This window comes from Euprymna scolopes, chromosome 11 (genome assembly GCF_053919585.1).
Source record: "Euprymna scolopes isolate OS-2025 chromosome 11, ASM5391958v1, whole genome shotgun sequence".
In the NCBI taxonomy this organism is placed as follows: domain Eukaryota; kingdom Metazoa; phylum Mollusca; class Cephalopoda; order Sepiida; family Sepiolidae; genus Euprymna; species Euprymna scolopes.
In genome coordinates, this window is record NC_136492.1 from 102,704,889 (window position 1) to 102,719,893 (window position 15,005).

General features: G+C 34.0%; 1 protein-coding gene across 1 annotated transcript in view; it reads right to left on the bottom strand.

The window, feature by feature from the left end:
- Positions 1-12,729, bottom strand: part of LOC145288022 (uncharacterized) — a 33,808-nt gene extending 21,079 nt beyond the window's left edge. The window contains exon 1 of the mRNA XM_080136027.1: positions 12,192-12,729. Within this exon, the coding sequence (XP_079992153.1) occupies positions 12,192-12,522 (331 nt within the window). The 5' untranslated portion in view covers positions 12,523-12,729. The remainder of the gene's footprint in view (positions 1-12,191) is intronic.
- Between the last annotated feature and the right edge of the window lie 2,276 nt (positions 12,730-15,005).

Genomic DNA, 15,005 nt, shown 5'->3' on the forward strand with positions numbered 1-15,005 from the left:
CTCAAAGTTAGAAATAAAACAATGGTAAAAAATAATAAAAAGGGAAACTGTTTTTTCAATGTTTACATTTTATACGTTATTACGTTTGGATACATATGCCCAGGGTTAAATTTGATTGGACATGGCTGAAATTTTAAAGGCTATATAAATAAAGCAGTCCATTTCTACTGGTGTTTGATTTATATTTTTATGACCACAGGAAGCAAAGTTATGACCAAACAAAGTTTACAAAGAATATTTCAAAAGTGATAAGATAAATCGGCATATATCATCCATTTTCATATAGACAATAGTTTCAGAATTATTTTCATGTCTAATATGTAAATATTTGATAATTATTAATTGTGTCAAAATTTCTTTAAAATGTTATCTTTTATAGAAATTCAAATCCGCTTACAGAAAAACGGCTCGCTAAGCGCAAATGCGCAAAGTTAGGTGTATCAGAATTTTTGATACCCCTAACACGAAACTGCGAATAAAATATAAAAACTTGTACACATTCTCGCGAACTTGTTCAATTGATGCCTAAAGGTAAATTGCTTCCCAACACCTTGGAAAACCTTGTTAGTCTGCCAGTATTTGAAAATACTGAGGATTGGTTTTATACATCTTAGTATAGACCAATTAGTCTTCTGTGCATCATGAGTAAGTTGCTTGAATTTGTACTAAATAGAAAAATTGTTAACCATCTCAACCAAACCAATCTACTCAGTTACAAGCAATATGGTTTCCTTCCTGTGGAAGGTACAGCTGATGTGCTGACTGTAATTTCACATAGGATTAGTGAATCTATCGACAAGAGTTTCCTCTTTAGAGCAACAAGCTCTAGAGAGGAAGCCCTTGTCGAAAGGCATTTAATCGCGTTTGGCATAAAGGTTTATTTCACAAGATATCCAGTTATGCAATATCTGGAAATGGTTTTTCAACAATAAAAGCCTTTCTCTCTGATAGGTTTATACAAGTAGTTGTTGATGGACAGAAGTCCGAAGATCAAAGTATCAACACTGGTATGCCTAAGGATCCATCCTGGACCCAACTCTCTTATCTTCATCAATGATCTCCCAAATTACATTTTGAGTTCATTTGTCAATCTATATGCAGACAACACTACTATTTACTGTAATACATCAAAGACCACAACAACAAAGATCTCTCCGAATCTCTCTCCTCTGACTTTGAGCATGTAGTGCAATAGGGCAAAAGGTAGCTGATTAACGCATCCAAAATGAAGCTTCCATTTTTTTTTTTTTTACCAACACTGATCTACACTTGGCCCCAATCGATATGAATGGCTACAGTCTCGAAGAAGCACCTTGCTTCGACAAGCTTCTGAGACTTACTTTCAACCGACCTGAAATGCAAGAGTTACATCAAATCTGTTGCCAAGGTTGCTGGAAAAATAATTGCGTTATTCTATTGTTCCAGAAGATATCTCATTCCCAACGCAATCCTCTACCTGTATAAGAATTAAATATGCCCTAAAATGGAATACTGTTGCCACATCTGCACAGGAGATGCTCCGAGCATCCTATCCTGTCTTAACAGAGTTCAGAACTGGTTACAAAGCCTAGTGGGTGATGTCATTTTCTACTCTCTACAACACCTTTCGCAAGAAGCGACATTGCGAGCAGGTCTCTTTTTTATCATTATTTCAATAGCAAGTGTTCAGCTGAGCTTTAATCTATGATCTCCCCACGCTAAACTTTCACAAAAAGCACTTGTCTATCTCAATATTAACAATTTCCCTTACTTTCTATCTGTACCTAAATCTGACCACAGATTCCATAAACAAAGCTTCTCCTCTAGAACTGCCCACCTGTGGAACTCAGTTCTACTGGCATGCTTTTCAGTTGACTACAACGTGGTCGTTTTCAAGTCCAATGTGAACAAGATTTTAATGTTATCTTATCCCATTAAGTAATCAAATTCTACCCAACTTCCACCATCAACAATCACTAAGCTGTTGTCTTAGTAATCACCTTACATTCATTAACCCTGTTTCGAGTAGCCTTTAGGCCTTGATAAGTAATTACTCCCTTGTAAAAATAAAATTAAAAAAATAACAATAACAAGAGTCAACCTCCATAAAGAGTTTAGGTAAATCGTTGATGAATGTGGAAAACTAACAAATAGAGAAATGCTAAGAGAGACGATTATAATACTAAGAGTAATTTAGTACTCATTAACCACAGGATAATTTACTGCTTTATTTTTTTGCTAATTTCTGTAAGGACTATACATAATATTGTAAATTTGATTATCTTTAAATAGCATGCAATGCTTTTATTATTAGCATTTTTTTCTTGTTTGTTAACCAATATTAAAAAAAGGGTTACTTTCCTTTATTTCCTAAAGATAGATTATCCCCCTTTTTCTATTTTGCCAATGAATTAGCCTCATCTGATTCGACAGGGGTTTTCTCTTTGACCAATTAGCTGGCACTTACATTTAGCAGGATGAAGATGAAAAACCTTTTCTTTTGAATGCGATCTTCAACCAGAGAAAAGTGACCTCTTTTAATCCCTTTTCATGTATCAGACACATTGAAAGGGCTACCATTTTAAACATTAAAGAAACCCCTTTTCACAATAATTCACTTTTAATTATGTTGCAAACACATTTAGTTTTGTAAAGATATTTATTGTATTAATACATACATTGTTTTGTGGAATTTCTTTTGTACGTTTTATTTTAAAATATTTCCAATGTTCAAACAAATTTCTTTTGTCAATGATAGTCTTCTGAAGGTTGAAGGTTCAATCCTTGCTACAGACGATAACTAGGAATAACAAATTAACGCTTTTATCCAGTCATGAGAACAATTACGCTTATGGATTGAACACAATATGCAGTTTCAAATTCCTTGAATAGGTTCATTTGAGTTCAACTAGAAATTTTTATGGTTAAAAAAGATGCAACCAAATGTTAAAAGTTACACTCACCGAAACGTTATGAGAATAACTAACATCCAAATAATACAATTTATTTTAAAAACAATTTATTTTAAGGATTGTGACATTGTTAAATTATGAAAATTTGAAAATATTCAACACAAACTACTTGCTTGTTTTCACTAAAACTTGGAATATTATTTATAGTCATTTCACACATTTACTGATCCAAACAAACAACTTCCGGTTTTGAAAGTCCTCGGAAGTAAATGGTTTTACTGAATTTGAAAACTTCACTAATATTACATTCCTTTAATTGATTTATTACAATCATTTAATTAATTTTGTTTTATTTATTATATGTAAATAAATATTTTAAATATGTGTGTGTGTGTGTGTGTGTGTGTGTGTGTGTGTGTGTGTGTGTGTGTGTGTGTAAATAAACATTTTAAATATATATAATTTTTTTTTTTTTACAAGGTGATCACCACTTATCAAGGCCCGGAAGCCACTCAGGGATAAAGGTTATTGCATGTACAGTACGTTAGTGTGGGGATTTAATAAAAGTGTCTACTTAAGGGGGCGGTTCATCAGGAATTTGTTTACGTTGGACTTGAAGACATCCAGGTTGTAGTCAGGTGGGAAGCAGGCAGACGGAACAGAGTTACACAGGCGTGCAGTTCTAAGAAAGAAGCTTTGTTCATAGAATCTACGTTTTGATTTAGGCACAGATAAAGAGTGGGGAAAATTTTTGACAATGGTTTTTAACTTAGCTCTGACGGCACCGACCCTTTCTTCCAAGGTCATCTCGAAAACTGATTAGTAGCTAGCAGACTTGGGTTGTTCTGGTACTTAAGGGATGTGGTGGGTGTGGGGGTTAAATGCTTTTAACTTTTTTTCAGCTAGTCGGGTGTTTTTCGTAAAAGATTGGCGAGGGGGAACTAGAGATTGGAGCTCAGACGAGCACCTGCCATGGAAAAACAAAGATAGGCTCGCAACGTCTCTTCTGTGGGAGAAAGGTTGCAGGGAAGAGAAAAGGGCATCCCCCACTAAGCCACAAAGCCTATTCTGTACTCTGTCAAGGCAGGATAGGCTGTTTTAGCAGCTCCTGCCCAGATGTGGCAGCAGTACTCCATCCTTGGACATACTTGGCTTTTATATAGATAGAGAATTGCATTAGCAGTGAGATATCTTCTGGAGCGGTAGAAGGATCCTACTATTTTTCCAGCGACCTTGGCAACAGACTTGATGTACGTGTTCCATTTCAGGTCAGGAGTAAAGGTCAAGCCCAAAAGCTTATCAAAACATGAAGGCTCCCCTAGAATGAAAGTTTTTAGTTAACCTGCTTTTAACATTTATAACATTCTATTTCCCACTTTTTTTTCTTTAAAATCATTTTTCTCAATACTCAATATTTAAAGATGGCTACATTATGTCTACAGATGTTGGTAACCATTAAAAGTTGAGTGTCGACAAAATTTTATAAAAAGAAAAAGTATGAAATAAAGTGTTATACACATTAAACCATGACTACTTAGGTAGAGAATTTTATTTTAATGCATTTCATATGAATTATGTAATCTTTTTTTTTGGGGGGGGGGCTATGAGTTCTCAGGTGTTAACTATTTTGTACTTTTAACTGCAGGTTCATTCTTATTTCAGTAATCTAAATTATTTAAATAGAAATGGATGTTGGCACTGCTACCAAATTATTTATTTTAGTAGCAATCTATATTTACAACAATGATAACTAGCTGTGATAATACTGCCCACTTGTGTAGAGTTTTAGAATGTTTAACACATTAAAAGAAAAAACATTTCTAAAATAAAGATTGCAAAATTAAAAGAAAAAACTATTTCTCTAAAAGTACAGTTATAAAAGTTAACAAATGAAAAACTATGAATAAAAAAAATAATAATTTATATTTAACACAGTACAATTTAATCATCTACCAACTTGTATACTTTTAATGTTCTGAAATCGTTTGTAAGATTTTTTTTTTATTTTATAAAATAGCAGCAGGGACATTGCTTAATTGTTGAGTTGTCATGAATGAAAAGATATAAAAAAAATTTTTTTCAGATAAACCTTACCACTAACCGAGTTGGAGTGGTAAGTCGCCTTCCCATTTAGGTAGAGCAATTTTTTTTTCTATCTTTTCAACATAAACAAAAAATAGGTGGCTATCTTTATTTTTTCATGTCACAACGGTAGCTTTGAACAAAATCAAATTTTCAAATAAAAAAAATGAAGTTTCAACATGGTAAAAGTATACAGGTTGGTAGATAATTAAATTATACTATGTTTAACAGAAGTTATTTTATTTTGTTTATGAATAATCAACTGGTAACTATTCTGCAATTTTACCTTTGTTTTCCTAAAAGTAGTATATTTTACCCTTCTTTTTTGTGTGTATTGTCATCCAGATTTACAGTTGGTGTTTGGATAAATGAAGGGCATGTGATTTGAGGGGGGGGGGGCTCTTTATTAACTTAAACACTAACACTAAGTCAGGGTTAACAATCTGAAAAATACATAAATTATAAAAATAGTCATTTTAAAATGTAATATTTTCGAGATTCGACTAAAACTGCACATGTGCTACCTTAATGTATCAAGTTATCTTTGTTGTAAATATAGACGTTTACACTCATTTTTATCGAGATACTGAAATGAAAACCAAGCCTGAAAAATACAATTGCTATCTTTATAAGCAACTTTAAGGAAGACTAGGTAAGAAAAAATAAAATGATAATTAAAGTTCGTAATTTTATAGACAAGATTATGAGCTTGAATTATAATTCTTTGTTAGCTGGCTCTTTTCTTGGCGTGTTTATGAAGATGACGATTATTATTCGAGCCTAGTTTACATTTCAGTGTTTCATATGTACGATGAAATGGGCAATATTTTCTTATGAGTAAATGAGAAATTTGAAAGAAACAGTTTCATTAAAAATTCAAATAAAATTAGTGTATAGGCGATACTTATATATAAAAGGCAATTTGTCTGTGTGAGTGTTCCCTACGAACTTGGAAATGGCTGGACCAATTAATTTTTAATATCGCACAAATGTACTTTGTGTCTGATAGTTTTCTTAGATAGGTTTTGTATCAGTAAGTAAGTATCAAAAATTGATAATCGAAAAAATCCAAATCAAGAGAGGTTTGATTTTGACCAAAGTTAACACTCTTACGTAGCCTAACATCACAAGTGCATTTTAGAAGTTTTATCATTGCACAAGCAGAAGGGCCCAGCATATAAAATCAACAGTACATTCTTTGATAAGACAAGGGTATGTACAAAATTAATGTTTCTGTTTAAAGTACAATTGAACCATAAACTTTTGCATTTTAATTCAAACCATTATATAAACTAATTTTATAAAATCAACCCTAAATTCTCTACAGTGCAATATAGACCACAATGTATTGTGGACAAAGTCACTGCAGAAAGGCATGTGATGCTTCCTCCCAGTGCATCATGGTGAATCCCCCCACTAGAGAAGGCAATTTGATTGAAAAATGGGCAATTTCACAGATTTTGATGACAATAAAAGTATTGGAATAGTGGAACTTGTTGATCCTAATTCAATCTTACGTTGGGTCTACCTACTAGTATGAAATGGAAACGGCACTAACCCTATGTGGATTTAACCGGCTTCCTCTAAAGGAGGAAATTCTATAGGAGTATGAAAATCCCAAGAAATCACTAATCTCATGTGTATCCCCGTTAGGGAGGATGACAACGTTAGGTTTTTGCAACACTTGCAGGGCGATGTCAACGTCCTCTTACATATAGTGCCTGGAATTCCGAAATTGGTAACCCATTTTAGTAATGACTAGGCTCAACGTTGCTTAACTTCGGTGATCTGACGGGACCCGATGTAAACAACATGATTATGCTGTATATAATATATATAAAGATTATAATACTAAGAACGTTTTGGAGTTAATAATCAATTTAGTATATTGGCTTGACCAATGCAAAATAAAAAGATGAGCCATGCGAAAACCTGGATCGTAAACAATAAGTATCAAAATGAACTGACGCTTTTAGTAAATTATAAAAATATTTAAAAAATTAAAGTATTTCTAAAAATATTTCTTTCACAATCTTTTTTACAGATAATTCTAAGAATGCAATTTTACATTTTCTGGGAAAATGAAAGTGCTTGTTTTCGTTTCAGTTGGAGTTTTTATTACTTTGTTGTTTATAAGCCTCCATTTTGTTAAACTACCGATTATTCTATGTACACATTCCAGTCATGTTTTTCTGCAGATTATATAAATAGATTTCAAGTCGAAACGATTCTTATTTAGTGATATATTTTGTTTTCTTAAATTTATTGCCTATAGACATTTTTTTATCACATTGTTTACCCGTTTGAACTCATCATTTACCTTTTTATGCATGCCATCAATTACAATCAGGATTTTGACTCACACAACTTAAATTAACCAGTTGGAAATTGAAAAAGCGTGTCTGCTGAGAATATTTAAAAAATGAAAACCGGTGTGGCTTCTGAAAATTTTTAATCTTTTCTATGCTGTAAATATTTGCCAATTTTACAATATTTTTTTTTATTTTGAGTTTAATTTCAAGAAGAAAAACAAAATCTTTTCATTTCCCCTCCTCCATAAGAACCCCCCCCCCTTGTTTTTATAAAATAGAAAAGGCTCTTTTTACTCTGTAATTTTGTTTGGAATTTTGTGGTAGATGAGATACAAAGTCGTTTTTTAATACGAGAAAAATCCATCTAAAAAAAAAAAATGGAGCACACTAGATCGAAACTAAAATAAAAATTACCTCAGTTTAGCAGGACTTTCACTGACCAAAAGTATAAAAGATAAACTCTAGTATCAGAAGATACAACACTAACACTAATTCTTTTGAAAAGTAAAATAAAATTAAATAAATTTTGTAGAATGGGCAAAATATTCAGAGCAGACGGAAAAATTAAACACCGGTTTTCATTTATACTATCTTCAAAACAGCCGAATTTCCATCAATTTCAAATGGTTGCCATTGATTGGTTAATTTGAGTCACGTGAGACAATTCCTTGATTGTGATTTGTGGCTGACATAAAATGTGCTGCACCTCGGTCTAGTATCCACAGATAATATTAATTAGAATAAATACATAAGGATAAGGACTGGAACTTGGTAGACAATGCGCGTTTTGCGAAATCTGCTGCAACGAATATAGGCTCCCTCTAGCGAGCTAGAAACATTTTCGGTATTTATCTATTTTTGGTACCGTGCTGAAATAATAATGTTATTATTTCAAAAGCCATTCTTAACATGGGAAGAGGAGGGTATTTTGTAACTAATCTGGGTACTCCTTGGGCGTTGAGTTCACTTTCGCACTTTTACAAACATTATTTATGTTGGCTTAACTCTTTTCATGAATATTGAAAAAAAAGTTTTACTCTTTATGACTATAAGAAGAAAAAAGTTACTAAACATTTATTAATAATTTCTCACTTTTACAAACACTTTTAATTTACTTTTTGATAACTTTTTGGTAAATATTTACATTTAGGTCCACCTCCACAATTTTCTTTTTAAACAACTTTTATTGATAAATAAATCTACTTCTCTGCAATGGACATTGAACCCCTTTTTTTTTTTTTTTTTTTTTTTTTTTTTTAAATAGTATTTGCGGGTGGGTATGCTGACAAATATCAATTAAATTTTGCAAATATTTTTTCATCCCCCCCCCCTCAAAGGTGTTTATTCAGAAAGCTGTTCTTAACATGGGGAGGTTGGGGGTGTTTATAAGGTGGACCTAATCTGAAAAAATAAATAAATAAATAAAAATACCAATTTTTTTAAAATGAATATTAAAATAATTTCTCACTTTTACAAACATTTTTACATGAGCACATAAACTATTTTTTATTAACTTTTTTTCATTTAAAAATTAGTAAATTTCAATGAATAATAAATCATTTATTATTAGTATGTGTTTTTAGTTTTGTGTGTTGAATGAAACTTTTTTTCTTTTTTTTTTTTCATTACAACAATAATGAACCAATTTAAATCTTCCGGCATGCGTTAAGGGTTACGAAATTATCAATAAATCGTTTAGTTACTAAGCCAATGTCAGTAAATAAAGTAAATAAATAAATAAAAATATGTAAATAAAAAAATGTTACGTGCGCATGCGTTAGCCTTGACTAAAGGAGCGACCATTAAATAATTCGGTACTTGTACAGTTTAGTCAAGACGTTAAAAAATGAAAATATTGAAAAAAGGTTATATTGTACGTATCTGTTTTGGACTGAAGATCTCCGAAAAAAAATTTCATTTAATTTGATTGAGTAGTTTTTATTTTACAGCAGAAAAACACGTTTTTATGAGAGCGCGTTGAAGTCAGCCATTACGAAATTTGTTGAACATGCCAAAGGGAGATAACTCCAGTTAAAGCGCCGACACTCCCTCCCCATCTTTATTACTAGCTTTTCTTCCTAAAAATCGAACCTTTTGCTCGGTATCATAACAAATTGTTTTTTCGCTGTAAAATAAAAACTACTTGATGAAATTAAGTGAAAATTTTTCCCAGAGAACTTCAGACTATAACGAGTACGTACAATATAACAATATAAATTTTTTTTTTTCAATATTTTCATTTTTTAATGTCTTGACTAAACTGTATAAGCGCCAATAATTCTGCTGGTCGCCATGGAACTCAACGCCCAAGGAGTACCTAAACGGTATGTGCTGCCACCTAACAATTTAATAAAAAATAATAATAATAAAAAAAAGATATCGTGAAACTTAAATTTATCCTGAAAAACTATTTAAAAACAACTTTTCATACCTGTTACTATCCTACATCTCTACAAAGACACCATTCGCCTATGCATGGAGCTGGAGCATTACAACGGAATTGGTGTCCCATCTATGTGAAACCGGGTGCAAACAGAATCGCTCATCTAATGAGTTTAGCAAATTCCAATCCCTATCCGTGGCGGTCGTAAATAGTATACTGGCCTTGCCCTACCCCATCCATCGCTGGAAAGTTGCATTCCGTACTTACAAATACTTGCACGGAATGTACTCTAACGAACCCCTCACAAGCAGCAAAATCCCACTCCTTCAATGTAGATGTTTCCCAATAACCGAAAACTTATTCTAATAGCTTCTTTCATCGAAGCACTTGCCTTTGGAATTCCCTACCTGTTCCCAGACCGTACCAACATGCAGAAATTTAAATTTCCATGGCAGGTGCTCGTCTGAACTCCAATCTCTGGTCCCCCCTCGCCAATCTTTAACGAAAAACACCTGTCTAGCTGAATCCACTGTCAAAAATTTCCCCCCACTCTTTATCTGTGCCTAAATCAAAACGTAGATTCCATGAACAAAGCTTCTTTCCTAGAACTGCACGAGTGTGGAACTCTGTTCCGTCTGCCTGCTTCCCACCTAACTACAACCTGGATGTCTTCAAGTCCAACCTAAACAAATTCCTGATGAACCGCCCCCTTAAGTAGACACTTCATTAAATCCCCACACTAATGTACTGTACTTGCAATAACCCTTATCCCTGAGTGGCTTCCGGGCCTTGATAAATGGTGACCACTGTGTAAAAAAAAAAAAAAAAATGTAATGTGCACTTGCTCAACAACACCCACTTAGGACTCACTATAAATCTAATTCACAGTAGTCTCTTGCATTTTTTGTTTTTTTCTTGTTTTTTTATGCAAATCGCTCCAGACAAGTTATGAAACCATTCGATCTAAGGAGCCAGAGGCATTGTGTCTTGTTTGAGATGAACATAAAAAAAGATAATCAGTATGATACAGATTATCAATTGTCATCTAAAAAAATTCCGGTACTCATGCAGAGTGATCCGTGCTGAAATAATAACGTTATTATTTAAAAGGCCATTCTTAACATATAAATGCGGGAGTGCCCCAGGGATCTATCCTTGGACCTCTGCTGTTCCTGATATTCATAAATGACCTCCCCGACAAAATTGCCTCTGAGATGGGTATATATGCTGATGACACCACACTCTATAGCAGGCACGACAGGAAAACAAATGAACATATATCTAAAGTAATAGCAGAAACACTAGAGGATGACCTCCAATCAGTAGTGGAATGGGGACAAAAATGGATGGTCACGTTCAATGCCGCCAAGACAAAACTGGTTTCATCCAATAATTACAAGAAACCTTCTCTACCACCTATAGCAATGGCCAACGACTCTTTATCTGAGAGTACGTCTCTCAAGCTCCTTGGCATAATGTTCACAGGAAACATGAGCTGGAACAATTACATCGAGAGCATTGCCAGGGCCGCTGCGAGGAAGGTGGGCTCTCTCTACCATGCTAGAAAACTTCTAACACCCAAAAGTATCCTGTACCTCTACAAGGCCACTATTCGCCCATGTATGGAGTATTGCTGTCATATTTGGGCTGGTGCATTGGCTACTAGTCTCTCGCTCCTTGACAGGGTTCAAAAGAGAGTCGCAAATCTGATAGGCCCTAAACTGGCATCTAAGCTTTAGCCTCTGTCCCATCGTCGAAACGTTGCATCCCTCTGCCTGTTCTACAAGTATTATAATGGTGAATGCTCTGATGAACTGCAAGCACTTGTGCCCCCACGACGTAAACACCCTCGACAGACCCGACAAGCTGCAAAATCCCACCTCCACACTGTAGAGATCCCTAGATGTAAAAGATCTTTCTACTCCAGTAGTTTCTTCCCCAGAACTGCTAGACTTTGGAATTCCATTCCAGGTCACTGCTTCCCCAACTGTACTGACATGCATAAGTTCAAGTGCAACGTGAACCAACATCTCGCTGCCCAAATCCCTACATAGTACCCCAGTAGATATTTCCCCTGATAGTAGCCCCCTACACCAAAGTGGCAATGTGCCTTGTTTGGGGTGAAAATGTAAATAAAAAAAAAAATATATATATATATATATAAAAATTTTTTTAAAAAAAACATGAAGGGGGGGGTTATACCTATTCTGTACTTTAACCTTACAATTGAATAAAATAAAAAAAACATATCAAAAACTTTAATTAAACGTGGAAATACGATTAAAAAAATAGCGCGGATCACTCCATCAGCACCAAAATTCCAAAACACAAAATGTATATAAAACGCATTCGAATGAAATTCTCTACTGAATCCAGTTTTAACATGTGGAAATTATTTGAAAGATTTTTTTTACTGTTTAAAAAAAGAAAAAACAAAACTTTTTATTTACGAGTTCTAGGGTGTTAACTATTCTGCACCGACTCAACGAAATAACAAGAGAGGGAGAAATGTTTTGTTTTTACCCTTTTCTTCTTCATCGTCATCTCGGCCCTCTTGTCGCAGACGTACTTTTTCGGGAAATAAAGTTTTGATTTGTTTCCATCGTTCCTGGTTAACAAGGTTGTTTAATCTGGCCTGTCGACGAACCCACGAAGAAATTCGGCATCGACACATTGGACAGCAAAGACTCTCGTGGACATTCTGTTGAAAACAAGACAAACACAGTTCGTGTTCACAAGGCAGAGTGACGGGTTCTATCAAGACATACATGCATATTGGACAGGCATGATCTTCCAATCGCTCGGCTTCTTTTTGTTTCGCTTTTTGATTATTTTTATCATCAACGGCCGGCATCGTCGTTGGAGCCGAACTAATGAAACCATCGAAAGTTGTCTTTTCTTTCAGTTAATATTTTAACAATAACTTCTCATGATCGTTAAGACAAAAAATAAATAAATAAACGCTATAACGGAATGTCGTTTTGGCGCGTTTCACTTGGTGGCGCTGCGAACCCCCAAAAAAATAACAACATCCGGTTTAACCGGTGTTCAAGATAAAAATGTACGCCAGTTAATATAAGCACGGGATTACTTTTTCTATGAGCTCCTTATTTTATAACTAATGATTAAAATAAGATTAAAACATTAGGTTATCCTCAACTTCCGCATGTTTTTGTTCACTTCTGTTTCTGCTGACCGTCCCGCTCCATGATGAAGGCCATGGAAATGATTAATGTCTACCAATAAAAAAATATTCTGTGTGGAAAAATATTCACAAAGATGAAAAGCCCTTGAAGAAACAAAATTTGCAAACCTGGAATACCTATCTTGAATGGATTTCTCAATTCAGTTAGTGATTGCAGCAGCAACGAACCTTTGTATGCCATCAGGGCTGTTAATGGCCTCTTCAAGTAGGCCATCCTTCTTGACCGAGGCAAATAAAAAATTCGGAAGAATAGCAATTATCTGTACGTATGGTTGTTAGGTTCTTATAAAGTTCATAACAGAAATTGAGTCGAAACAATAATTTCCTTTTCAAGTTCCCAAGTGCGAATTAAGTCAAACTCCCCACAATAGGAATTTATCCACAGAATGAGTTCCCTTGAATGCTTTCTGCAGGAATAAAGGCAGGAAAATGTTCCTAGAATTAGAGACGAAAATTACACGGCCTTACACAGCAAAATCGACTTGGAAACTAAAACTGCAGGCCTTTATTTGGCATGCTACATACATACGTATATATATATATATATATATATATATATATATATATATATATATATATAAAGGACTTTCGTTCCGAAGCAACTCCTGACAGGCAACACTGAAAGTGCTCTAGCCAATGCGAATTTCAACATCTAAGAAACAGTCAAGTTGGGTTTTTTTTATTTCAAAACTGGTAAACAGTAATCAGAAGGGACTTTTCCAAGACATTCACTGTGAAACAGAATGGTCAGCAGAAAACAGAAGTAAACAAACGCTGAACTTGAGGATAAACCAACATTACCTTTTATCAATTAATCACTATTTCAGCAACATAAATTATCTAAAGTGAAATTGATTTAGGAATTATTCTCAAGTAACTTAATTTTTATTTAAACCAGCTTTCATTTTAAAAAAAAAATGCAACATTAAAAACATTATTATAGCAAGTTTTATCATTCATGGGAAATGCCAAAATAAACATCGCCATTTCCTGCAACAAATCATGAAGGAGGTTAACTAAGGAAGGGTAATATTCCAAGTTTATAATTTTCCTACACCTAAACATGTGAATTTTTTTTATTTTTAATAAACAGTCAACACTTATCAAGACGAGATGCCAATCAAGGTTAAGGGTTAATGAGATTAAATGATTGTCAGTTCAAATACTTGTGGAGACGATTCTAGATAGTCCTCTATCAATATTGGTTTTGAAGACAACCAAGTTGTAATCTGTAGGGAAGCAGTCTAGTGGTGCTATGTATTTTGTTTGCTTTTTTGTTGCTTATTTACAAATGAGTCGGGATTTGTAACAGTGCTTCTAACTGATAAAGAAATTGATTGTTTAAGAGGGTGTCTCAGAAATAATTTCCATTGTTGAAAACTGAAATGTTATAGTTAACCGGGAATCCACACTGTGATATTGTGTTCCACAGAAGTGCCATTGTAGGAAAGAAATATTGCTCATGGAAATCCCACTCAGTCATAAGGTATACAGAGGAAGAAAGGAGATTTATTGACAGTGGTTGTAACTAGACGAGTTCTGTCATACAGGAGGAGAAGGATAGATTGAACTTCAGCTGAGACCCCCCACTATGGAAATAATGATAGAGTAGAGAAAGACTAGCAACATCTCTTTGATAAAAAAAAGGGGTTATAGGATGAAGAATAGGACATCACCTACTAAATTTCGAAGTCAATTTTGTATTCTGACAATGTAGGAAAGGGTGCTCTAAATAGCACCTTCTGAGATGTGGCAATTGGAAGAAGATGGTCCATAATAATCCAATCTGCGTTTGGATTATTATGGACCATCTTCTTCCAATTACGGGATTTCTTTGGATTTTACTTGTACAAATGGAAATTCTTTTAACTTTCTTGAAGTTTTACATTTGGATTTTACCGTCACTGGATTTTTTATCTTCCACCAGACTATCCATTAATGTGTAATCACCTTTTTCTTTACCATATTCCCTCTGCTTAACTTATTTTGTTTTCAAGTAAGATCTTTGACTTATTTGTTGTTTCATCAAATACTTCTGCATGCAAAATCCAATCCTGCATTTTGCTAATTCCTACCCTCTGATGAGAAGGAGAGTATTTCTTCGAAACTCCGTGGATTAAGGACTATCAATT